At 39.3% G+C, this 27,693-nt stretch overlaps 1 protein-coding gene across 3 annotated transcripts in view; it reads right to left on the reverse strand.

Annotated features, from left to right (window-relative positions):
• Window positions 1-2,794: 2,794 nt before the first annotated feature.
• Window positions 2,795-27,693, reverse strand: part of MYLK3 (myosin light chain kinase 3) — a 57,354-nt gene continuing 32,455 nt past the window's right edge. For all 3 annotated transcript variants that reach the window (XM_036835100.1, XM_036835102.1, XM_036835099.1), the window contains exons 9-13: window positions 20,814-20,884; window positions 7,764-7,892; window positions 6,440-6,592; window positions 5,356-5,488; window positions 2,795-4,397 (exon numbers count right to left, since the gene is read on the reverse strand). In XM_036835100.1, coding sequence (XP_036690995.1) covers window positions 4,338-4,397; window positions 5,356-5,488; window positions 6,440-6,592; window positions 7,764-7,892; window positions 20,814-20,884 — 546 coding nt within the window. In that variant the 3' untranslated portion in view covers window positions 2,795-4,337. The remainder of the gene's footprint in view (window positions 4,398-5,355; window positions 5,489-6,439; window positions 6,593-7,763; window positions 7,893-20,813; window positions 20,885-27,693) is intronic.

Raw genomic sequence — 27,693 nt, forward strand, 5'->3', positions numbered from 1 at the left:
GATTTGCATTCCTCTAATGATTAGTGAGCACTTTTTCATGTGTTTGTTGGCTATTTGGGAAAATGTCTGTTCAAGTCCTTCACCCATTTTTTAATAGGTTTTTTGTTGTTGAGTTCTTTATATAGTGTAAATATTAACCCCCTATTAAAAAATGATTGTAAAAAAAAAAAATGATTGTAAATATTTTCTCCCATTCCTAAGGTTGCCTTTTCACTGTTGATTTCATGAGAATAAATATAAGTACTGTTTGTGACTTTTTCTTCTATGCCCTGAAAGCAGGTGATGGTAATATATTTTGATTATCTGGAATGTAGTAGGTACTTCGTTATTTTTTAAACTAGTTGTGGGGTAGGGGAATTGCCTTAAAGCAATCTTGTCCAAATGCCCTCCTAGGGCAGGAATCCTTCACAATTTTCCAACACATTCATACCCCAGCGATAGAAGCTTACTACTTAGTGGGTCCATATATTTCAGTACTGTTGTAAGGACTTTTCGGAAGCTCATTTCTTTAACAGCTCCTCTTGGCTTATTTAACTGATCAAAAAATGTTTTATCATGAAAGTTTTCAAATGTATACAACAAATATATACCTCTTTACTAGAGGACAATATTATGATACCCCATACTGACTACCCAAGCCCAACAGTTAAGATTTTGCCACACGTGCTTAACTGTATCTCCCCTTTTCCTGAAGTCATTTAACCCACATTATAGCCACATTACCATTATCATATGTCACAATATTAATAGAAATTCTATCATCAAATATGCAATTTTTTAAAAATTTTTATTTATTTATGTTTGGCTGCATCGGGTCTTCGTTGCTGCGCATGGGCTTTCTCTAGTTGTGGCAAGCGGGGGCTACTCGTCATTGCGGTGCGCGGGCTTCTCATTGCGGTGGCTTCTCTTGTTGCGGAGCACGGGCTCTAGGCACACGGGCTTCAGTAGTTGTGGCTCGCGGGCTCTAGAGCACAGGCTCAGTTAGTTGTGGTGCACGGGCTTAGTTGCTCCGCAGCATGTGGGATCTTCCCAGATCAGGACTCGAACCCGTGTCCCCTGCATTGTCAAGCAGATTCTTAACCACTGCACCACCAAAGAAGCCCAAATATGCAATTTAGAATTAAATTTCCCTGGATGTCTCTGAAATGTCTTTTTATTGTTTATTTGCTCAAATCAGGGTCAAGACAAGGTCCACACTTGACAATGGGTTGCTAATTTTTAATTTTAAAAGAAATACATGCTCATTGTTAAAAAAAAAAAGAATTCAAATGATTTAGAAAGTAATAAAGTGAAAAGTAGAATTCCCTCTCTCCCCATAAGCCACTTTCTACACCGCACTGTTAACTTTCTTGCATAACCTAGAAAATTTTAATGCACATATAAGCATGTCTCTCCATAAATGGGATAATACCATACGTATGTTCTATAATTTTTTTTTAATTTTATTTATTTATGTATTTATTTTTGGCTGTCTTGTGTCTTCGTTTCTGTGCGAGGGCCTTCTCTAGTTGCGGCAAGCGGGGGCCACTCCATCGCGGTGCACGGGCCTCTCACTATCGCGGCCTCTTGTTGCGGAGCACAGGCTCCAGACGCGCAGGCTCAGTAGTTGTGGCTCACGGGCCCAGCTGCTCCGCGGCATGTGGGATCTTCCCAGACCAGGGCTCGAACCCGTGTCCCCTGCATTGGCAGGCAGATTCTCAACCACTGCGCCACCAGGGAAGCCCTAATTTTTTTCTTAATAAAAATCAGTACATCAAGATCTATCTTTACTGGCTACAAGGTAACCTCCCATATGTATGTGGCAAAATTTAAACCCTTGCTGATAGGCACATATAGGTTGTTTTCAACCTATACGGGCCATTTTGCTACAGTAAAGGTCATTTTGCATACATCTCTGCCCGCTTCTTCAAGTATTGCTGAGGGATAAATTTCTAGAAATGGAATTGCCGGGTGAAAGTATGGGCATGACTTTTATTTGGATACATATTCATCAAAAGTGAAAAATTCCATTTTCCCCACACCCTCACCAAATCTGATAGGTGAAAAAAGTGGGTCCTGACTACCTTTCAGAGTTCCTCTGCCCAGCAGTTTTCTTTCATTTTTTTAAATTTAATTTTTATTTTATATTGGAGTATCGTTGATTTCCCAGAAGTTTTCAATGACTTCATTCAAATTAAAAAGTCCCGTTTGAAATAGTTAATACTAGCAAAGTTGCAATCTAAAAAGTTTTCAAGTACACACCAGCAGAGAACTAAAACTATCCAGAAAATTAAAGTTTCATAAAAGCTCCCTCGCCTTTCAAATAAGGGAGGCTAACTTATGCAGTACCTCTCACTTGTGTGGGCCTGGCCTAAACAAATCCGTCAAAGGAACTTTTTTGAAAAGTTTCTCTAGGTAGAGAATAACAGCATATAGGGGGAAAAATTAAAATTTGATAGCTATCGGATTTTCTCTGGATCTGCCCTGTCTTATATAGAAGCCACTAACCGTATGTGGCTATTAAGCACTTAAAACGTGGCTAATGCAACAGTAGAACTGTATTTCTAATTTTATTTCATTTTAATTAAACGTAAAAGTACTAGAAAATATTTAAGATACTTGAACAACTTGAATATGTGACTATATTTTTCCACAGTAAATTTTATGAAATCTAAATACAAATTGTATGTCTGATAAAAGCCTAGAATCTGAACTGGCATGTATTTTAAGTGTAAAATACACACCAGATTTTGGAGACTTAGTATGAAAAAAAATCAATAATTTTTATATTAATTACATATTGAAATAGGTTTTGATATGTTAAATAAATTATTAACATTAATTTTACTGGGGTTTTTTAGAGAAGCTATCAGAAAATTTTAAACTGTATATGGCTCATATTATATTTCTATGAGGGAGTGGTGCTCTAGATCAGGATAACTAACTGTACATTTTTCTGGGGAGAAGCTTCATAGCATTCCTCCAAGAATGTGAAGTCCCATGGAAGGGAAGAATCACCATACTATAGATAGAACTATAGATATCCTCTATAGCTCCTTCTGGAGGCTGCCTTCAAAACACCTTAAAAATAAAGCATTTTACCAAATCACTGTTACTGGCCCATGAAAGGGAGGTTTCCAACAGCCATCTCTTCTGATATTCATCCACAAGCCGACAAGCTTGGAGCAGACCTAGATGTGCTGATACTGAAAATCTTAGCTTCCCAACAGGGGTTAGTGTTCCAGAGAAAAGCTATAACCGAAGAAATGCAGCAGGAGGATTAATGTCTCCATCTTCTGCCTCTCTCCCCACAATAAAAAAAGTCTATTATGGGACAAAAGTCCTGAAAGGCTGTGAAACTGTTGCATGGCTAATTAAAAATTAAAAGTAACTAAAAACTTCTGACCCAAGAAGGTCATGAGAACAGCACAAAAACTTCCTTACAGCTAAGGAAATTAAAAGGATTGTTTCCTTTTGAATAATAAAGTACTCCTTGTTAATCATTTCTTGAAGTTAGTTAAGTGATGGGTATATACCTGATAAAACAGTAGGAGAGCAGTTTTCATTTGTTTTCTCTTGATGCATCATTTCTGTGTTTCTCTCAGAAAGCTGAACATCATTACATTCTTATCTCTCTTTCACATATTACATATCAGTTCCCAGACTTACTAGACCATAGATTCATAAGTGCGGAAGCGAGATCAGGAGGGAGACTGCCAGTGTCAGGACAGGGCAGAATAAGAGGGTAGAGGTATGTACAGATTTTAAAAGCATATTCAAAACTATCATTGCTCTGATATAGCCATGACAGTACATTTTGAAATTTCAAAGAATATTAAAGGATGCATGTTTTGATTCTCAAGAGTACAAGTTAAAACAAGTTTGAGGATCTCTGCCCTAAATCCACATTGCTTCACTCTAGAGCAACAAATGTAATACAAAATGTCAGCTCACACTTGAGCAAGTCAAAATGCTAGGAACTCTTTGCACTGGAGGAGGTAACACTGACTAACATGCCCTGTGTGATAGTCCGCTGGGTTCTTTAATCAGAGTAAGCTTAGACTTTAAATTTGACATATGCAAAGTAGAAGCTTTCCTACCTACCTAAAGCATGCCTACACTTATCACCAAAAGTAGGTACACTTGAAAAGTAATCACAGCATTTCAACTGATCTTATAAGGCAGAAAAAAGTTCTTAGGTCAGTCTCTTTACAGCCACTTTTTGTCCACAAGGAAGGCAACAGCCATAACCTTTTTTTACAAAATAAGTAGAAGGCCAGATTATTAAAAATCTTCAGTCATGACTTCACCACCAGTCTCAGTAATTTCTGGGCCCATGGGAGCAGCTGAGTTGAGGATTAGGGACAAGGTGGAAATTTCCTTAACCTGTTGGCAGCAGTCACCACGTAGAAGTGTTTCTTAAGGTAAGGAGAGAAAAGAGGGAAAAAGGCATATTTTTAGATCAATTACTTTAAGAAGAAACAATAAAAGGACTTGCTTAAGTTTAGCCACTTGGGTTTGTTTAAAATCGATAACTAAAGGGGAAAAGAAGATTCTAGCAAAATTATAGTAAAACAGTCACATGACTTTCAGGGGCGTGTTTAGAGCAAGTTTGAAGTGAGAAAATATGATATCCTACCCTTTTCATGTGAAAAATGGAGCACCCTAGAATGGTATTTTTCAAATTGTAACTCACAACCCACCAGTGGGTCATGAAATCAAATTGGTGGGGCATGACTAACAACTTTTTTTTAATGAAACTAAATATCATAGAATAGAAAATATCAGAGTGCATCACACTCTGTGGAGCAAATGTCACAGTATTTTTGTTTCACATGTGTGCGAGTATACGTGCACTTGTATACTGGCTCTCTGGGTAAAGCATTTTGGTTTTGTTTTTTATTGAAGATCTAAGCCAATATCAAAATGTTGGAAAGTCACTTCCCTGGAGGACAATTGTTTTTAAGATACATTCTATGTCCATGGTTCCAAAGAGTTCTGTTGTAAACAAAATTATAAAGCTTTTAAAGCCTAATAGGGCTTTCCTAGGCCCTTTTTCTAAAATGTGGAGGAATCGTCCTCAAGCTACAGGCAGTTAGTTCTGAGCACTGCACTGCGATGTTCATTGAGAACACATGCTCAAATTTCATTCTGTCACTTCAAGTGTTCACATAAGTATGAATTAAATGCTATTTTTATGCCAGTCACTTTTGGTCTGTGGCATTTTTTAATCAAGGTAACAGGTTTTTGACATGAGACTTTTTTCCCCCTAAATAATCTATTTAGAATCAAAACATAAGTGAAAACTTAGTACACTTCTTTCAAAGGACATTTTAAGAAAACAAATGCTGCTTTTACTAAAAGAAAAACAGATACCTTCCATTTCCTCTGAGCCATGTATTTCTGCAGCAATAGTTGGGATTTGAGACGAACTTTCGATTTAGAAGCTTTGGCAGGCAAGTTATTCAACCACTCATGTTTCAGGCACTGTGTGGCACTCATTCTGCAGCTGTGAAATCAAACAGCAGGTGAGACTTTTAGTTGGGGTTGCATTTTTCTGGCTATCCAAAATCTGTTTAATTGGTAGGAAGCTGAGTCAGTGGAACAGATTAATCATATAGGCAGATTCATGCCACTTGCTAAAAAAAGACCTCCTACTACCTAAAATTCCCATCCTTAAAAGTGCAAGAATGTCGTCAGCAAAATGTTCCCTGCCCTCTATTGAGGGGATGTGTCCTAGTGATTAATCACCACCTCCCAGAGAGAGCTGGGGAATCAAGGCAGGACAGTAGGAGGGCCAGCTGTGTCTGGAATTGCTCTTAAGAAGTAAAAGAACATGAGCCTTGAAAGAAGCTCATCTTTCTTCACAGAGAATAATGTCAACTTGTTCATCTGAATTAGAAATGTATTTCCTCTCACATAACTTTTCACAATAAGGAAGAAACAAAACAGTCAAGGCTAGGGAACGAGAGCTGTCTCCCCACCACTTGTAGTTATTCCCATATGTCTGTGTATCGGAAAACTCAGTGGCCCAACCCATAACCTTGATATAGCTACTGAAAACTAAGTAGGTCTTCATCACCAGGAAATAAGGTTTTCTGTCTTTTATTCTGGGGAATAACAGCTGCATATCTCAACTTTTTTTCAACATTAGCCTATGAAAAGCAATAACTTGGAAATAGGCCTAACTTGTAAATATGGTCCTTTCTAAAACTCTTGTCTAGATTTTATGCTCCTAGTTGCTTGTTTCTTAACTGACTTCCTTTGTCCCTTTCCCTGCTACCTTTTCTTTTTTTTCCCCAAAGAAGTAGCAGACCAAGAAATCCTGCACAGAATCGGTCTACAGGAAGAAAGGACCATTCGCTTCAGCAGCCCTGCTCGGGACCAGCCTGATTTCCACAGCACCCAGATGAATGGTCACCATCAGGATGGATCATGGGTGACAAGCAATAAAGGGTACCTCTTCTCTTTGACCAGCAACCGGGCGACAAAGTCCTTGGCCTCCTCTGACAGCCCTTCAAAGGTGTCGGCATCAAAATCCCAGCTACAGTTCACAATGAAATTCATGGTCTCTGCATCTGTTTCCCCTAGAAATGGGGACAAACCACTGAGCCTACAGAGGAGAGAAAGGACTGTCAGTATGTGGAAGCTATACCTGCCAACACACATCGACAAGATAGAGAAGACTCTTACAAGGCCAAGCAGAACTAACCAGAACCAAGAGGGTTCAAAAGAAAAGCACCCCCATTGCCTCTCCACAGGAGAAGTCCAGTGCACTCGATAAAGGAAGTGGAAGCACTGAAAAATTGACGGCAGGAAGAGTGGTGGAATAAGTCCCCTATCATGCTCAGCACATTCCCCCTTACCCTGAAGTAAAGAGTAAATTGGGGTCCAACCCAATATGCCCATTTATCAGGTACATTTGACTGAATATTAAGATAGCTTGACATGTCTCTGAGACTACCCAGGCCTCAGGGGCCAAAGGAAAACTGGCTTTATTAGGCTCCTCTAGAGGAGGGCAGAGAGATGAGACAACTTCACTGGCTGGCCTTGGGCCACAATATTCCCCAACCTGGTGTAGCACACACACAAAGTGTGGGGAAACAGTTAAACTGTAATAATAAGACTGGGAGCAAAGCTTGATTTTGTTGGGCCTCTGAGGAAATAGCTGAGGGATGTCCACAGTTGGAGAGAGAGGAGGACATTTAGTCTGTGCACAGATCTCCTCTCAGCCCATCCTAACTCTGCTTCCTCAGCCCACAGAAAACAGGGAGCGCAGAGCAGAGGGACAAAGTTAGAAGATGCAGGAGCTGTGCCCTGCCCTGCCCTCCCCTCTCCTTACCACTTCAGTGCACTCCAGCCCCACTTGCACCACAGCACCTGCATTTCTTTGCCAGAGGGCTTTCTCTCCAGTGGAGGCTGATTTATCCACCCAGAAGTTTCAGGGAATTAATAACTCTGGGACCAGCCCACTAGCAACAACTGATTAGAGTCAGTGTATTAATACCCCAACTCCCTCCCCCACCAGCTGGCCTAGCTCTGAGTGGGTGTCCCACAGTGGGCCCCAGTTCCCTGCAGGATTAAACTCCAGGTGCCCACAGTGGTTACTGACTCCAATGGGTTACTGACTTCCCCATTTCACTTCCCCACTTCTCTGTTGGCTTTTCTTGGGGATGCCTCCCCAATAAACTCCTTGCCCTCAAATTTTTGCTGCTTCTAAGGATACCCAAACTAAGACAAATGGCCCCCATTCCCAGTGGGGCGTCAGGCCCCTGGGCACTCACAGCATGTAGGTGATGACTCCCACACTCCACATGTCTGTTGGGAACGAGACAAACTCGTAATTGACGACTTCCGGGGCCAGGAACTCGGGAGTGCCAAAGTTCACCTTCAGCTTCTCCCGAGGCTTGTACCTGGGGAGGAGGGGTGCAGAGGACAATGGGAGTGAGCCCCGAGAGAAGATGTGGATGCCTGGCTAATTCCTGGGGGGGTGCTAAACACTCCCCAACCCTTGCTGTCAGCCATGTTTTCTGGACATCACATCCCACCACATGTGGTTTACTGGGAAATCATCACACACCCAGGCCCTAAATGCAGACTTTCCTAAGTCACTGCGGAGAATAAGAAAACTACAGTGCTCCTCCTCCTCCAGGTATTTACAATCTGAAAAAGAGGGAAGATCAATATATCTTAATGAAAAAGAGGGAAGATCAATATATCTTATGTGACTGGCCTGCAGTCACATGGATGAACACAAACAACCTGCGTAGAAGCTGTGTGGGGAGGACTGCTCTATTGTGCATCATGGTTAAAGGGAAGACGATAGGAGTTATAGAAAGAGGCAAAATGCTCAACATCACTGATCATCAGGAAAATGCAAATCAAAACCACAATGAGATATTACCTCACACCATCAGAAAAAAATAGAAAATTGCAAGTGTTGGCTAGGATGTGAAGAAATTAGAACCTTGTCAGTAGGAATGTAAAAGGGAGCAGCTGCTAAGGAAAACAGTATGGCAGTTCTTCAAAAACATTTTTAAAGAGCTACCATATGATCCAGGAATCCTACTTCTGGGTTATATCCAAAAGAATTAAAAGCAGAGTCTTGAAGAGATATTTATACACCCATGTTCATAGCAGCATTATTCAGAATAGCAAAAAGGTGGAAGCAATGCAAGTGTCCATCAGCAGATGAATGGATAAACAAAATGTGGTATATACATACAATATGATATTATTCAGCCTTAAAAAGAAAGGAAATTCTGACACATGCTGTAGTATGGATGAACTTTGAAGACATTACAATAAGTGAAATAAGCCAGTCACAAAAAGGCAAATACTGTATGATTCCACTTATATGAGGTTCCCAGTGTAGTCAATTCAGAGACATAAAGTAGGATGCTAGTCTCCAGGGGCTGAAGGCAGGAGGAAAATGAGGGGTAGTTGTTTAATGGGTACAGAGTTTCAGTTTTGCAAGGTAAAAAAAGCTCTGGAGATTGGTTGCACAATAATATGAACATATTTAAAGACTACTGTAACTAATCTTGAAAATTGCTAACACGGTAAATTTTATGTTATGTGTATTTTATACAATTACAAAAAGAAAAAGAACTAGAAAAAGTATTCTGTATATGAAGTTTAAGGAAGGCTAGGAAGAGAATTGATGGCTGTATGGGGAAGGGGTTGGAGAAAGTTGGTTTTTAGAATCAGTCTTGAAAAGGAAGAAAACCTCTAGCTGAAATTTAATGGGCAGCAAAAAAGTCCTTCAGTTGGAGAATGGATAATATAAAGTATAGTACATCTAGACAATGGAATAGTATTCAACACTTAAAAAAATAAAAAAGAGAATCACAGAAAGATAGACAAGATGAAGAGGCAGAGGGCTATGTACCAGATGAAGGAACAAAATAAAACCCGAGAAAAACAACTAAATGAAGTGGAGATAGGAAATCTGCCAGAAAAAGAATTCAGAATAATGATAGTGAAGATGATCCAGGACCTCGGAAAAAGAATGGAGGCAAAGATCGAGAAGATGCAAGATATGTTTAACAAACATCTAGAAGAATTAAAGAACAAACAAACAGAGATGAACAATACAATAACTGAAATGAAAACTACACTAGAAGGAATCAGTAGCAGAATAACTGAGGCAGAAGAATGAATAATTGACCTGGAAGACAGAATGGTGGAATTCACTGCTGCGGAACAGAATAAAGAAAAAAGAATGAAAACAAATGAAGACAGCCTAAGAGACATCTGGGACAATATTAAACACAACAACAATCGCATTATAGGGGTGCCAGAAGGAGAAGAGAGAGAGAAAGGACCCAAGAAAATATTTGAAGAGATTACAGTCAAAAACTTCCCTAACATGGGAGAGGAAATAGCCACCCAAGACCAGGAAGCTCAGAGAGTCCCATACAGGATAAACCCAAGGAGAAACACGCCAAGACACATAGTAATCAAATTGGCAAAAGTTAAAGACAAAGAAAAATTATTGAAACCAGCAAGGGAAAAATGACAAATAACATACAAGGGAACTCCCATAAGGTTAACAGCTGATTTCTCAGCAGAAACTCTACAAGCCAGAAGGGAGTGGCATGATATACTTAAAGTGATGAAAGGGAAGAACCTACAACCAAGATTACTCTACCCGGCAAGGATCTCATTCAGATTTGATGGAGAAATCAAAAGGTTTACAGACAAGCAAAAGCTAAGAGAATTCAGCACCACCAAACCAGCTCTACAACAAATGCTAAAGGAACTTCTCTAAGTGGGAAACACAAGAGAAGAAAAGAACCTACAAAAACAAACCCAAAACGATTGAGAAAATGGTAATAGGAACATACGTATCAATAATTACCTTAAACGTGAATGGATTAAATGCTCCAACCAAAAGACACAGGCTCACTGAATGGATACAAAAACAAGACCCATATATATGCTGTCTACAAGAGACCCACTTCAGACCTAGGGACACATACAGACTGAAAGTGAGGGGATGGAAAAAGATATTCCATGCAAATGGAAATCAAAAGAAAGCTGGAGTAACAATACTCATATCAGATAAAATAGATTGTAAAATAAAGACTGTTACAAGAGATAAGGAAGAACACTACATAATGATCAAGGGATCAATCCAAGAAGAAGATATAACAATTATAAATATATATGCACCCAACATAGGAGCACCTCAATACATAAGGCAACTGCTAACAGCTATAAAAGAGGAAATCGACAGTAACACAATAATAGTGGGCAACTTTAACACCTCATTTACACCAGTAGACAGATCATCCTAACAGAAAATTAATATGAAACACAAGCTTTAAATGCCATAATAGACCAGATAAATTTAATTGATATTTATAGGACATTCCATCCAAAAACAGCAGATTCCACTTTCTTCTCAAGTGTGCATGGAACATAACCAGGATATATCACAACTTGGGTCACAAATCAAGGCTCAGTAAATTTAAGAAAACTGAAATCATACCAAGCATCATTTCTGACCACAACACTATGAGATTAGAAATCAATTACAGGGAAAAGAACGTGAAAAACACAAAAACATGGAAGCTAAACAATATGTTACTAAATAACCAAGAGATCACTGAAGAAATCAAAGAGGAAATCAAAAAATACCTAGAGACAAACGACAATGAAAACCTATGGGATGCAGCAAAAGCAGTCCTAAGAGGGAATTTTATAGCTATACAAGCCTACCTCAAGAAACAAGAAAAATCTCAAATAAACAATCTAATGTTACACCTAAAGGAACTAGAGAAAGAACAAACAAAACCCAAAGTTAGCAGAAGGAAGGAAATCATAAAGATCAGAGCAGAAATAAATGAAATAGAAACAAAGAAAACAATAGCAAAAATCAATAAAACTAAAAGCTGGTTCTTTGAGAAGATAAACAAAATTGATAAACCATTAGCCAGACTCATCAAGAAAAAGAGGGAGGGGACTCAAATCAAGAAAATTAGAAATGAAAAAGGGAGGTTACAACAGACACCGCCAAAATACAAAGCATCCTAAGAGACTACTACAAGCAACTTTATGCCAATGAAATGGATAACCTGGAAGAAATGGACAAATTCTTAGAGAGGTATAACCTTCCAAGACAGAACCAGGAAGCAATAGAAAATATGAACAGACCAATCACAAGTAATGAAATTGAAACTGTGATAAAAAATCTCCCAACAAACAAAATTCCAGGACCAGATGGCTTCACAGGTGACTTCTATGAAACATTTAGAGAAGCGCTAACACCCAGCCATCTCAAACTCTTCCAAAAAATTGCAGAGGAAAGAACACTCCCAAACTCATTCTATGAGGCCACCATCACCCTGATACCAAAACCAGACAAAGATACTAAAAAAAGAAAATTACAGACCAATATCACTGATGAACATAGATGCAAAAATCCTCAACAAAATACTAGCAAACAGAATCCAAAGACACATTAAAAGGATCATACACCATGATCAAGTGGGATTTATCCCAGAGATGCAAGGATTCTTCAATATACGCAAATCAATCAATGTGATACACCATATTAACAAATTGAAGAATAAAAACCATATGATCATCTCAATAGATGCAGAAATAGCTTTTGACAATATTCAATACCCATTTATGATAAAAACTCTCCAGAAAGTGGGCATAGAGGGAACCTACTTCAACATAATAAAGGCCATATATGACAAACCCACAGCTAACATCATTCTCAATGTTGAAAAACTGAAAGCATTTCCTCTAAGATCAGGAACAAAACAAGGATGTGCACTCTCACCACTATTTTTCCACATAGTTTTGGAAGTCCTGGGCACAGCAATCAGAGAAGAAAAAGAAATAAAAGGACTACAAATTGGAAAAAAAGAAGTAAAACTGTCACTGTTTGCAGATGACATGATACTATACATAGAGAATCCTAAAGATACTACCAGGAAACTACTAGAGCTAATCAGTGAATTTGGTAAAGTTGCAGGATACAAAATTAATGGACAGAAATCTCTTGCATTCCTATACACTAATGATGAAAAATCTGAAAGAGAAATTAAGGAAACACTCCCATTTACCATTGCAAGAAAAAGAATAGAATACCTAGGAATAAACCTACCGAGGGAGACAAAAGACCTGTATGCAGAAAACTACAAGACACTGATGAAAGAAATTAAAGATGATACCAACAGATGGAGAGATATACCATGTTCTTGGATTAGAAGAATCAATATTATGAAAATGACTATACTACCCAAATCAATCTACAGATTCAATGCAATCCCTATCAAATTACCAATGGCATTTTTTACAGAACTAGAACAAAAAATCTTAAAATTTGTATGGAGACACAAAAGACCCCAAATAGCCAAAGCAGTCTTGAAGGAAAAAAACGGAGCTGGAGAAATCAGGTTCCCTGACTTCAGACTATACTACAAAGCTACAGTAATCAAGACAATATGGTACTGGCACAAAAACAGAAATATAGATCAGTGGAACAAGATAGAAAGCCCAGAGATAAACCTACGCATCTATGGTCAACTAATCTATGACAAAGGAGGCAAGGATATACAATGGAGAAAAGACAGTCTCTTCAATAAGTGGTGCTGGGAAAACTGGACAGGTACATGTAAAAGAATGAAATTAGAACACTCCCTAACACCATACACAAAAATAAACTCAAAATGGATTAGAGACCTAAATGTAAGACAGGACAGTATAAAACTCTTAGAGGAAGACATAGGAAGAACACTCTTTGACATAAATCACAGCAAGATCTTTTTTGATCCACTTCCTAGAGTAATGGAAATAAAAACAAAAATAAACAAATGGAACCTAATGAAACTTAAAAGCTTTTGCATAGCAAAGGAAACCATAAACAAGACGAAAAGACAACCCTCAGAATGGGAGAAAATATCTGCAAATGAATCACCGGACAAAGGATTAATCTCCAAAATATATAAACAGCTCATGCAGCTCAATATTAAAAAAAAATCAACCCAATCCAACAATGAGCAGAAGACCTAAATAGACATTTCTCCAAAGAAGACATGCAGATGACCAAGAAGCACATGAAAAGATCCTCAACCTCACTAATTATTAGAGAAATGCAAATCAAAACTACAATGAGGTATCACCTCACAGCAGTTAGAATGGGCATCATCAGAAAATCTACAAACAACAAATGCTGGAGAGGGTGTGGAGAAAAGGGAACCCTCTTGCACTGTTGGTGGGAATGTAAATTGATACAGCCAATATGGAGAACAATGTGGAGGTTCCTTAAAAAACTAAAAATAGAATTACCACATGGCCCAGTGATACCACTGCTGGGCATATACCCAGAGAAAACCATAATTCAAAAAGACACCTGCATCCCAATGTTCATTGCAGCACTATTTACAATAGCCAGGTCATGGAAGCAATCTAAATGCCCATCGACAGACGAATGGATAAAGAAGATGTGGTACATATATACAATGGAATATTAGTCAGCCATAAAAAGTAATTAAAATGGGTCATTTGTAGAGATGTGGATGCATCTAGAGACTGTCATACAGAGTGAAGTTAAGTCAGAAAGAGAAAAACAAATATCGTATATTAACGCATATATGTGGAACCTAGAAAATGGTACAGATATACCAGTTTGCAGGGCAGAAATTGAGACACAGAAGTAGAGAAAAGACATATGGACACCAAGCGGGGAAAGCGGTGGGGTGTGTGGGTTGTGGTGTGATGAACTGGGAGATTGAGATTGACATGTATACACTGACGTGTATAAAATGGATGACTAATAAGAACCTGCTGTATAAAAAAATAAATAAAATAAAATAAATTTTAAATAAATAAATAAATTTAGTGATAAAAAAAAATCATCAATCCATGAAAAGACATGGAAGAACTTTTAAAATCTACAAACAGTAAATGCTGGAGAGGGTGCAGAGAAAAGGGAACCCTCTTGCACTGTTGGTGGGAATGTAAATTGATACAGCCACTGTGGAGAACCGTATGGAGGTTCCTTAAAAAACTAAAACTAGAACTACCATTCGACGCAGCAATCCCACTACTGGGCATATACCCTGAGAAAACCATAATTCAAAAAGACACATGTATCCCAATGTTCATTGTAGCACTATTTACAATAGCCAGGACATGGAAGCAACCTAAATGTCCATCAACAGAGGAGTGGATAAAGAAGATGTGGAGCATATATATAATGGAATATTACTCAGCCACAGAAAGAAATGAAATTGGGTCATTTGTAGAGATGTGGATGGACCTAAAGACTGTCATACAGAGTGAAGTAAGTCAGAAGGAGAAAAACAAATATCGTATATTAATGCATATATGTGGAATCTAGAAAAATGGTACAGATGAGCCTATTTGCAGGGCGGGAATAGAAAGGCAGACGTAGAGAACGGATGCGTGGACACGGGGGGGGGGAAGGGGAGGGTGGGATGAATTGGGAGATTAGGTTTGACATAAATACACTACCATGTGTAAAATAGATAGCTAGTGGGAACCTGCTGTATAGCACAGGGAGCTCAGGCTTGGTGCTCTGTGTTGACCTAGATGGGTGGGATGGGGTGGGGGGAGGGAGGTCCAAGAGGGAGGGGATATATGTATACATATAGCTGATTCACTGCACTGTACAGCAGAAACTAACACAACATTGTAAAGCAATTATACTCCAATAAAAATAAATAAATAAAATGGATAACCAACAAGGGTCTGCTGTATAGCACAGGGAACTCTGCTCTATATTACGTAACAACCTAAATGGGAAAAGAATTTGAAAAAGACTAGATACATGTATATGTATAACTGAATCAGTTTGCTGTACACCTAAAACTAACACAACATTGTTAATCAACTATACTCCAATATAAAATAAAACGTTTAAAAAAAAAAGCATATTACTAAGTGAAAGAAGCCAGTCTGAAAAGGCTACATACTGTATGATTCCAAATATATGACATTCTGGAGAAGGCAAAACTGTGGAGACAGTAAAAAGATCGGTGGTTGCCAGGGATTAGGGAGGAGGGAGAGATAAACAGGTGAAGCACAGAGGATTTTTAGGGCAGTGAAAATACTTTGTATGATACTATAATGATGAATACATGTCATCATACATTTGTCCAAACCCACAGAATGTACAACACCAAGAGTGAACCTAAATTTAAACTATGGACTTTGGGTGATTATGATGTGTCAATGTAGGCTTATCAATGGTGATGATGGGGGAGGCTTTGCATGTGTGGGGACAGGGGATAAATGGGAAATCCCTGTTCCTTCCCCCCAGTTTTGATGTGCACCTAAAACTCCTCTAAAAAATGAAGTGTTAATTTAAAAAAATTAATGGGCACTTCTTATTCACCAGATACCATGCTAAAAGTTTTACTTATATAAACTTTTCATCCTCACAACAACCCTATGAAGTAGGTAAGTTTATTGTCCCAATTTTACAGATGAGGCAATTGAGAAATAGAGAAGAATAAAATAAATATCCTGCCAATGTGCCCTGATTCCCTTAAATCAGGGATGTGAGTTTTCAAAATACAGTCTCTTCTTTTCCAAATTTGCTGAGAGTCAGGCAAATGCAGACCCTGAGCCAACACAGACCATACTCATCCAGTGAAAGAGCAACAAAGATCACCTTGGTGGCTGAGTTGTGGCGGGAAGCCAGGGAGGGTAGGAGAGCTAGAGCCTTCCTCTGGCAGCCTGTTCCCCCCCTGCACTGGCACCTGACTGGAGCCTCGGGGCCAAGGAGCTAAACTGAGAGGAACAGGCTTCCCCTTGAGGAGAGAAGGTCCAGGCTCTCAGGCCCTGGACATCCATTTCCCAGGATGCATTCTTGTTTCCACCGCTTCATCTGCCCCACAGCCACATCCTGTATCATGTGACTTTGTAGTTCCTTCCACTAGAGATGGCATATATTGCCCCATCCCATTCATTGATGTTGAGCTTGGCCACATGAGCTGCTTTGGCCAGTGGAATGTGGGTGGACATGACGGTGGGCCAATTCCAAGCTAGGCTGTAGGAGCGTGCCCTCTTGCTCCTCGGCCATCACCATGAGAAGAGAATGAGAGACACCCTGGAACAGACCTGTCCTCACTGACCTGCATCCAAGCCCAGTTCAACTCAGCCTAGATCAGTGACTCCCAACCAGTGGTGTGTGGGTAAAAGTTTAACAACCAGCTATCTGATTTTCTTTTAAGTTTTGATTTGTAGCATTTGCCAATTGTGTAAATACTGATTTCACCGTGTCTGATTTAAAAGTACCATCACCATGTCACTGAATGAAGAGTTGGGAAGAGATCGGCAATAGCACACTATTCTATAGTCTTTCCACCATATAGATAACAATCGGCGTAAATAAACTCATGAGCATAAATAATTGTGAAATGTAGTGAAATAATTAGGAAGTGTTAACTTTTCAAAATGTAATATCTTTGTTTTTAAATAATTTCTTTAATTGTAAGCTTATACAATTTAATTTTTAATAATGGCCATGTTTAACAACTGCCTTACAAGATTCCTTATCATGAGCTAGTATAAGTTGGGTCCAGCATACTAACTCCCCAGCTGACTCGAAAATGTGTGGAGGAAAATAAACAATTGGTGTTTTAAGTCACTGCATTTGGGGGTGATTTGTTATATAACAGTACTGTAGCAATAGTTAACTGATCCATCCACCCCAAAGCTGTGTCAAAATATCTACTAAGACACCCCTCTCCAGATTCCCAGCACGAGGCCCTCTGTGACCATAAGGTCACATATGAGGTTGCAGCCTCATAAGGTCTGAGATAGGCACCTCCTCGCCCTGCCAAAGGATCTGATGAAATGGGCTTAGATTCCAGTCTGAGCACTGCACTGGGAGTCAGGAGGCTCATCCCTGCACCCAACATTCTGGAGACCAAGATAATTAAACAAGATACTTCCCACTCTGTCTCCATTCTCGACCCCTTGACATGTCCCTACTCAGACCCACTGATGACTCTCACCACCCAGCCTGGTGTAAAACTGGTTCCTCTTGCTGGATGTCAGAGTCTCTGAAGATTTGTATGGCCCCCCTCTACTGGGGGTCATACCTCCACTCACAATCTCAGCACCTTCTCACAGCCCCACCCAGAAATACAACTGCACTTTCTATAGTTCGTGTTATGGGGAAAATTTGTCATTTCCTCCCTCTTTACAAACATTTAACTACTCTGGAGCATAAAGCATGCTCTCTCAACCTGCACATTCCCCCCACAGGTCCCTCCTTTTAGAAGGACACACTTCCCAGGAAGCAGGCCAATTTGTCAAAAACCAATTTGCCAAAGAATCTTTGTGCTGAATGACCAGTTTGCCAGACTATTGAGGATGCTTTTGATGTTTTCCTTTCATCTCACAGCCAGAACCTGTGAACTTGTCAGCCCAGTTCCACTAAGTGCAATTTCCTGAGTACCACGTTTTCTGACACCTGCACTTCTCCAGTGCCCAGCAGTTTTTCGTGGGTGGCTTTCTCTTAAATATGGCTCCCTGGGAGTTCCCTGGTGGTCCAGTAGGTAAGACTCCGTGCTCCTAATGCAGGGGGTGCAGGTTCGATCCCTGGTCAGGGAACTAAGATCCCACATGCCATGTGGCCAAAAAATTAAAAAATTAAAAAATTAAAATTAAAATTAAAAATATGGCTCCCTGTGTTTATTTTCTTGAACTTGCCCTCTACCTCTGGTCCCACTGGCAAAATTACTGCCATTAATGCCCTTAACCAGATTAACAAATTTGACTGACAGTTTGGAATAGATTTTTTAAATTTTTTATTGAAATATAGGAGATTTACAATGTTGTGCTTGTTTCAGGTGTAAAGCAAAGTGATTCAGTTTTATATATATATATATATATATATATATATATATATATTCCTTTTTAGATTCTTTTCCATTATAGGTTGTTACAAAATATTGACTATAGTTCCCTGTGCTATACAGTTGGCCCTTGTTGGTTACCTATTTTATATATAGTAGTGTGTATTGGGGATAGATTTTGACTAATCGATTTTCGGTAAATTGGCCTACAACCCTTTTCACCTCCCACCAGAGACTCAATGGCCTATTGGATACCATTCCAACCTCTAAGCCTCCCTACTCAGGATGCCCCGTTAGTGCCCTCATCTTCTACTGTGTCTTCCTCCCCCAGTCCCACCCACAGCTCCTGCCTTCCCCAGGCCAGCCTGCTCATGCGCAGTGCGCACCCTATTCTTGGTCCCACTGACACTATCCCTCCTGCCCCGCTCCACGCAGAGTCGTGCTGGAGCCGGTTCTCACGGGTGCACGAGAGCCCATGGTGCACGTCTCCTCCCAACTCTGCACTCAGTGACGTCACGTCGGTAGCTTGAAATCAGCCAAAGTTAGCAAAGGTTACAAATCAACCCCACCTCCTCTCACTCCCCAGACGCAGCGGGTTGCTAAACATTTACCAGAACACTACTGCCTGCAGGTAACAAAACCTTGTCCATTCATCTCTTCTGGCTGCTCGGAGACGTCCCAGACTCCAGGAACCTCAGGTGGTAACTTCTTGCTCTGAATTCACAGTGTGTCACTGTAAATCCTCATTTGGCGATTGGTCACCTGGCATTTGGTAGGGTCCTGCATACACTAGTGTGTGATGAAGAATATATTGCCCCACAGTGAGGGAACAGTGGTTCTTGGGGGGAGGGCAAAAATATCTTAGCTATTACAACGGTCTGCGGCTCTCCAAAGGGCCACAGTACATAAACAGATACACAATACACCTGTGGCATTACATTTCATGAGGAGGGGACCGAGGGATTAGGAAAGGAATGGTTAAAAAGGCTCTTTGTGGGGCAGGTGGAGACATGAAAAATAGGTTGAGAAACACGCCCTGGTGCATAAGGTGTGCAAGTGTATAGGATGCATCCCAATTTTATACAACATTATTTGGGAAAATATTAAGCAATTTTTTACATTATGGATTGAGTGTGATTTTTAGGCATCTGGGTTGGGGGATTTGGGACTGTTCATGAAATGCAGTACGCTGTGTAGTGCGGACCCTGAAGGTACAGCGGGGTGATAAGAACTTCCCTCTGCTGTTGCTCCAATACCACACTTGGCCTCCCATCCATCATGTGGGGCCCTGAAAATGCACCTTTCACACCTGCAAAGAGGTGACATTTACCTCTCCAACCAGTGGGGAAGTGACCTAGGAAGACCACCATTGTGGGTTTGAATGCCCCCTCTGGGAGGCCAGTGCTGGACACCAGAGGCTGAGCTCAGGCATGGCTCTGCCTCCACGGGGATGAAGTGCTCCTTTCTCCCCTTGTAGATGGAGTGGTAGATGCTGCAAGGCTCAGAAAGAGACAAAAACAACTTCTGTGTGGAGAATTACCATTAGAGTAAGAGAAAATTTCAAGATTTGAAGCCATGGTGTGAAGACCTATCTAGGAAGTATGTGATTCTCAGAGAAATGTCATTCTTGGTGGAAATAGAATTCTGGAGGAAGCCTGGAGGATGAACATACATTTATTGCCATCTTCACAGACTGTGGATGCCCTCCCAGTGCCAAGGGTCTGCTACAGCCACACCACTGGGTGTGCACGCCATGGGCAAGAGCCCTGCAGAGACATAGTGTTCATCAAGCATGACTCTGGACAGGATCCAACAGTAAAACTATATGTCACTAGGCTTTAGGTGTTTTAAGGGACTTTAAGATGTTTTTTAAATTATATATGATGTTCACTTTATGCACTGAAACTTGAGAACCTAAACACTCTCATAGAATGGGTCTTCCCTGTTGATGTATTATCTCATTTAAACTTCATAATTGCCCATATCAGCAGGCACTGCATTGTATCACCATTTTACCAAGATCTAACCCAGTCCTGAGTGCCCAGAACCACTTACCCATGGCACCATCCTATTTAACCTAGTCATTTTCTGGAGGGCAGGGTAGGTGATGAATGCATCACACAGCCCAGTACATCTTGGCCCAGGAGGCCTGGGGAATGAATAGAAGGAGCTGCCCAGCACCCCCATTCAGTGACCCCCTTTAACTGTCACTCCCCTCTCTGTTCACACAGGTGGTTTGAAATACTGTTAATCCCACAGCCTTTCAAGGAGAAGCAGAGCCCGCAGCACAAAGTCGCCCCCTGCAGTAGTAACGAGGCCTCTCTACGCAGTCTTTGTGAAGGCCACCAGCCTCAGTGAGAGAGCTTTCTCATACCAGTCCCAAAACTCAAAAATTGGCTGAGTTGTGGGTAACCATGTCCAAGAGAGCCACCAAGAGTTTCCAAGAAGTTCTGTCAAAGTACCGAAATAAAACTCCCTTACCTTCTGGCCAGCCCGAAGTCAATTATCTTAATTTGGTGTCCCGTCTGATTGACACACAGTATGTTCTCAGGCTGGGAAAGAAAGAGAAGTTTGCATAGCTTAATCAACAGCTAAGAAGGTTTGAGTTCCCACACTTATTTGTCAGTAGGCCTCAGTTTCCCAGCCCGCAAGGGAAAGCCCTAGAGGGCAGCCCTATAGGGATGGATAGATACTGAAAATAAATGATGTGGGCTAGTGTGAGACAATAAGGAGTGGTATGGACGGTGGGGAACTGGAGAACTCCTGCCCTGTGTAAAGGAGCTGCCACTGCTCAGCTCCAGCCACTGGCCACCACACAGGAACGCAGGCCCAGTCGCCAGAGTTCCTCAGTCCTCAAGGGAAGCCAGAAATCCAGGTTTAAGTAAAAATTCCATGCTTTTCAATGTTGACAACTTAATCCAATTTAAACATGCATTCATCACGTATAGGAATCAAACACGACATGTCTGGGATGCGGATTTGGCCCACGAGCTGATTGTTTGTGACCATTGGCTTGGGGTGGCGGTTCCAAACCCTGGCTGCACACTAGAATCATCAGGGAAGTCCTCAAAAGTCCCAACACCCAGGCCCCAACCCTGACCTGATTACATCAGAATCTCCGGGGTGGGACCAAATCTGCAGTAGTTTGGTCAAGGAGATCAGAGCTGCAAAATGTCAACCTGCCATTTTGTGGTGACAGCTGTGACCCTTGGGATGGAGGTGCTGGACTTGACATACTTCTCTTAAGTGTTTCAGATTAGCTTGGAGGCCCTGAGGGAGACTGGAACGATTCTCGTTGCTTGTGCCAGACAAATTTGGATGGGGTAGGGGTGGAGGGCAGATGGAGGGCTTATGGTATAAAGGACCTAGAGACCTAAGGCCAGTGCCTGAGGTCCAGGGGTCCGTTACCAGGGTCCCTAGCCCTAGATGAGTACTTTCCCATTCCGGAAACTCAGTGTCTCCATCTGTAAAACTGGAATAATAACCTCTTCCTGCTTTCCTCCTGGGAGGGTGTGAAGATCAAATGACATAATATGCATTAAAAACTTTCTAGCTTATGAAGCAAATGCCAGGTACTATTTCTCCTAACAGAAGGTTTTATTGCTATTTACGTTACAAAGCAGTTGTGAAATTCCTCAGATAGGTTCAGGAAATTGATGATTAAAAATCTTCATGTCTTGGGACTTCCCTGGTGGAGCAGTGGTTAAGAATCCGCCTGCCAATGCAGGGGACACAGGTTCGAGCCCTGGTCCGGGAAGATCCCACATGCCGCAGAGCAACTGGGCCTGTGCGCCACAACTACTGAGCCTGTGCTCTAGAGCGCGAGAGCCACAACTACTGAGACCGCCTGCCACAACTACTGAAGCCCGCGCACCTAGAGCCCATGCTCCGCAGCAGGAGAAGCCACTGCAATGAGAAGCCTGCACACCACAAGGAAGAGTAGCCCCCACTCGCCACAACCAGAGAAAGCCCGCACGCAGCAACGAAGACCCAACGCAGCCAAAAATAAATTAATTAATTTTAAAATTCTAATAAATAAATAAAACTAAAAAAAAAAATGTTCATGTCTTCTTTATAAGGTCTAGAACAACACTGTCCAATAGAAATATAATGTGAGCTACATATATAATTCAAAATTTTCTAATAGCCACATTAAATAAGTAAAAAGAAATAGGTGAACTTAATTTTCCTAAAAGCATTATTGAAATATAAATAATAAACATAAATAATAAATAAATAATAAAACATTAGATCATAAAAAATTACCATTTTAAAGTGTACAATTCAGTGGTTTTCAGTAGATAGTTCACCACTATCTAATTTTAGAACATTTTCATCACTTCAAATAAAAAAACACCATATTCATTAGCAGTCACTCTCCATCCTCCTCACCCACAACTCCTGGCAACCACTAATATATTTTCTATCGCTGTAGATTTGCCTATTCTGGTCATTTCATATAAATGGAATCGTATGAATCATAAATATGTGACCTTTTGCATCTGATTTCTTTCAGTCAGCATAATATTTTCAAGGTTCATCCATGTACCAATACTTGATTCCTTTTCATGGCTGAATAATATTCATTGTAAGGACAGTACCTAACACATTTTGTTTATCTATTCATTAGTTAGTAAACATTGGGGTTGTTTCTACTTTTTGGCTATTATGCATAATGCTGCTAAGGACATTTGTGTACAAGTTTTTGTGTTGACTTGTGTTTTCAGTTCTTGAGTATATGCCTAGAAGTGAAATTGCTGGGTCATATGATGATAACTCTTTGTTTAACATTATAGGAACTGCCAAATTGTTTTCTAAAGTGGATGCACAACTTTACAATCCCACCAGCAATGTATGAGAGTTCCAATTTCTCCAAATCCTAGCTAACACTTCTTGTCTGCCATTTTTATTTTTTATTTTAGCTAATCCAATGGGTGTGAAATAGTATCTCATTGTAGTTTTGATTTACATTTCTCTTTTGACTAATGATGTTAAAAATCTTTTCATGTGCTTATTGGCCATTTTTATATCCTCATTGGATAAATGTCTATTCTAATTCTTTGCCCATTTTCAAATTTGTCTTTCTCATTGAGTTGTAAGAGTTCTTTATATACCCTAGATGCAAGTCCTTTATCAGATATATGATTTGAAAATATTTTCTCCCATTCTGTGGGCTGTTATTTCATTTTCATTATGGTGTCCTTCGAAACATAAAGGTTTTTAATTTTGATGAAGTCTAATTTATCAACTTTGCTCTTCTAGCTTGAGCCTTTGACTCATATATAATATACTCCTATGCTTTCTTCTAAGAACTTTATAGTTTTAGCTCTTACATTTAGGTCTATATCCATTTTGAGTTAATTTTTGTATATATTATGAGGTAGTGGTTCAACTTTCATGTGGATATCAAGCATGGTGTCCCAGCACCATTTGTTGAAAAGACTATTCTTTGCCCATTGAATTGTCATGGCACTTTTTTCAAAAATCTATTGACCAAAAATATAAGGGTTTAATTCTGGACTCTCAATTGTATTCCATTGATCTGTCTGTCTGTCCTTACATCATAACACAGTTTTGATTTCTGTAGCTTAGTAGTAAGTTTTGAAGTTGGGAAATGTGAGTCGTCCAACTTTGTCCTTCTTTTTCAAGATTGTTTTTGCTATTCTGGGTCCCATAAATTTCCATCTGAATTTTAGGATTAGATCATTAATTTCTGCAAAGAAGCCAGCTGAGATTTTGATAAGATTGCACTGAACATACAGATCATTTTGGAGAGTATTGCCATCTTAACAATATTAAGTTTTCTGATCTATGAATATAGGATGTCTTTCCATTTACTTATGCCATCTTTAATTTCTTTCAACAATGTTTCATAGTTTTCAGAATATAAGGCTTATACATCTTTGGTCAAATTCATTTCTAAGTATTTTATTCTTTCTGATGCTACTGTAAATGAAATAGTTTTCTTAATTATATTTACAGAATGTCGACTGCTAATGTATGGAAATACAATTGATTTTTACATCTTACATCCTACAACATTGCTGAACTCATTTATTAGTTCTAATAGTTTCCCTCCACCCTCCTTAGGATTTTCTATATACAAAATCATGTCATCTGTGAATAGAATTTTACTTCTTCCTCTCCAATCTGGATGTCTTTTATTTATTCTCTTGCCTAATTGCCCTGGTTAGAACCACAAGTACAATGTTTAATAGAAATGGCAAGAATATACATCCATGTCTTGTTCCTGATGTTAAGAGGAAAACATTCAACATTTTACCATTAAGTTTAATATTAGCTGTGCGTTTTTCATAGATGGCCTTTATCAGGTTAAGGAGTTCTCTTCTATACCTAATTTGTTTAGTGTTTTCATAATGAAAAGTTGTTTATTTTGTCAAGTGATTTTTCTGCAGCTACTAAAATGATCATGTGATGTTGTCCTTTATTCTTTTAATATGGCATATTACATTGATTGATTTTTCATATATTAAACCAACCTTGCATTCTTGGGACAAATCCCACTTTGTGATGTGTATAATCCTTTTTATATGTTGCTGTATTCAGTTTACTAATATTTTATTGAGAATTTTTACATCTATATTCATAAGGGATATTTGTCTGCAGTTTCATCACAAGAAGTGATGTCTGCCTGGTTTTGGAATCAGGATGAGTCTGGTCTCATAAAATGAGTGAGGAAGTGCTTTATTCTCTTCTAATTTTTGGAACAGTTTGTGAAGGATTGGTATTAATTCTTTAAACATTTGGTAGAATTCACCAATGAAGCCATATGGGCTTAGGCTTTTCTTTGTGGGTAGTTTTTTACACTAATTTGATTGTTTTACTTGTTATAAGTCTATTCAGGTTTTCTATTCCTTTTGAGTGAGTTTTCAGAAGTTTATGTCTTTTTGGGGAATTCATCCATTCCATCTACATTATCTAATTTACTGGCATACAATTTTTCATAACATTCCCTTATAATCTTTTTTTTTAATTTATTTATTATTTATTTATTATTTTATTATTTTTGGCTGTGTTGGGTCTTCGTTTCTGTGCGAGGGCTTTCTCTAGTTGTGGCAAGTGGGGGCCACTCTTCATCGCGATGCGCAGGCCTCTCACTATTGTGGCCTCTCTTGTTGCGGAGCACAGGCTCCAGACGCACAGGCTCAGTAGTTGTGGCTCACGGGCCTAGTTGCTCCGCGGCACGTGGGATCTTCCCAGACCAGGGCTCGAACCCATGTCCCCTGCATTGGCAGGCAGATTCTCAACCACTGCGCCACCAGGGAAGCCCATAATCTTTTTTTTTTTTCTGTAAGGCTGGTAGTGGTGTCCCCTCTTTCATTCCATTCATTTTAGTAATTTGAGTCTTCTCTCTAGTTCAATATAGCTAAAGATTTGTCAATTTATTGATCTTTTCAAAGAACCAACTTTTGGTTTCATTGATTTTCTCTACTGTTTCTCTGTTCTCTGTTTCAATTATTTCTGCTCTGATCTTTCTTATTTGTATCCTCTGCTTGCTTTGAGTTTAGCTTGCTCTTCTTTTTCTAGTTTCTTAAGATGGAATGTTAGATTATTGGTTTGAGATCTTCTTTTCAATATATAAGTGTTTGCAGCTACAAATTTCATTCCTAGTTTAGATGCACCCCCATAAGTCTTGGCATGTTGTATTCTCATTTTCATTCGTCTCAAAGTATTTTCTAAAACTTAATTTTAATAATAATTTTATTTGGCCTGATATATCAAAAACACTATCATTTCAATAGGTTATCAAAATAAAAAATATTGATGAAACATTTTCCATTATTTTTATTATATTGCCTTTGAAGTCCAGTGTGCATTTTACATTTATAGCACATATCAAATCAGACACTAAATTTTCATCAGAAATACTTTAGATGTATTTAGATCTCATGAATTATTTGTATTTAGATTTCATGAAATTTATAGCTTTTGAAAAGCAAATTAACATATTGAAATTGTTCCAAATATACTTAATGTTTTTCAATAATTTAATCGTGTCAATTTTTAGATTTAAATTAATAAAATTTAAAATTCAGTTCCTCACTCACACTAGTTATATTTCAAGGGCTTAATAGTCAAATGTGGGGCTTCCCTGGCAGTCCAATGATTAAGACTCCACACTTTCACTTCAGGGGGCACGAGTTTGATCCCTGGTTGGGGAACGAAGATGCCACACGGCACAGTCAAAAAAAAAAAAAAAAAAAACAAAGAAAAGAAAAAAGAAAGAAAGAAAGAAAAAGGCAAATGTGGTTAGTGTCTATTATATTGGACAGTGCAGCTCTGAGCTCTTTCTCCATATTTTAAATCAACCAACATTCCTAGTAGATAGGTATTATCATTCCCCACTTTTCAATTGATGAGCTTATGCAAAATCAATCAATAAGATCAAGAAACTTATGCAAGATTTCATGGCCAGGAAGAGGCTGAAGTAACACAAGCCCTGCTTCTGGATGGGAAACAGACCTTGGCAATAATTGTCTCCTGCTGTAGTGTCACAGGCGTTGCCCCAAAAGCTGTTCATTGACCCTGAATCACAGAGCAGAATCCTAGCTTCTCCTAACTGCTCATCCCACAAGCAGCTGGTCCAGAGGCTCTGGAATTAGCTCTAGTAAGCAGGGAAGCTTGAGGCCAATTCCCCACCATCTCCACCATTTTTCATAGTACCACAACTTTATCAGGAAAGATGGTCAGAAGGAGCAATGTGTACACATGTAGGTCCAGACAACACACTTCCCATCTTCTGTAGGGAGCCACTGAAATTCCTGACAGGGGTAGTAGAGAAATATCTTCCTGTTGTGCCAATGGAGTAGAAAAACCACAGCAATGGCCACCATGCAAATCAAAACCACAATGAGATATCATTTTAAACCTGTTAGAATGTATGTCATCAAAAAAAAACAAGAGATAACAAGTGTTGGTGAGGATGTAGAGAAAAGGGAAACATTGTGCACTGTTGGTGGGAATGTATTAATAAATTGGTGCAGTCATTATGGAAACATTGTGGAGGTTCCTCAAAAAATTAAAAATAGAACTACAATGTGATCTAACAATTCCACTTCTGGGTATGTATCCAAAGGAAACCAAATCACTATTTTGAAGAGATATTTGTACCCCCATATTCATTGCAGAATTATTTACAGTAGTCAAGACATGGATACAACTTAAGTGTCCATGAACAGATGAATGGATTTTTAAAATGTGGTATATATATATATGTGTGTGTGTGTGTATGTGTGTATATATATATATATATATATATATGTGTGTATATATATATATATATATACATATATATATATATATGTATATATATATATACACACACACACACACATATATA

Source organism: Balaenoptera musculus, chromosome 19, assembly GCF_009873245.2.
Source record: "Balaenoptera musculus isolate JJ_BM4_2016_0621 chromosome 19, mBalMus1.pri.v3, whole genome shotgun sequence".
NCBI lineage: Eukaryota > Metazoa > Chordata > Mammalia > Artiodactyla > Balaenopteridae > Balaenoptera > Balaenoptera musculus.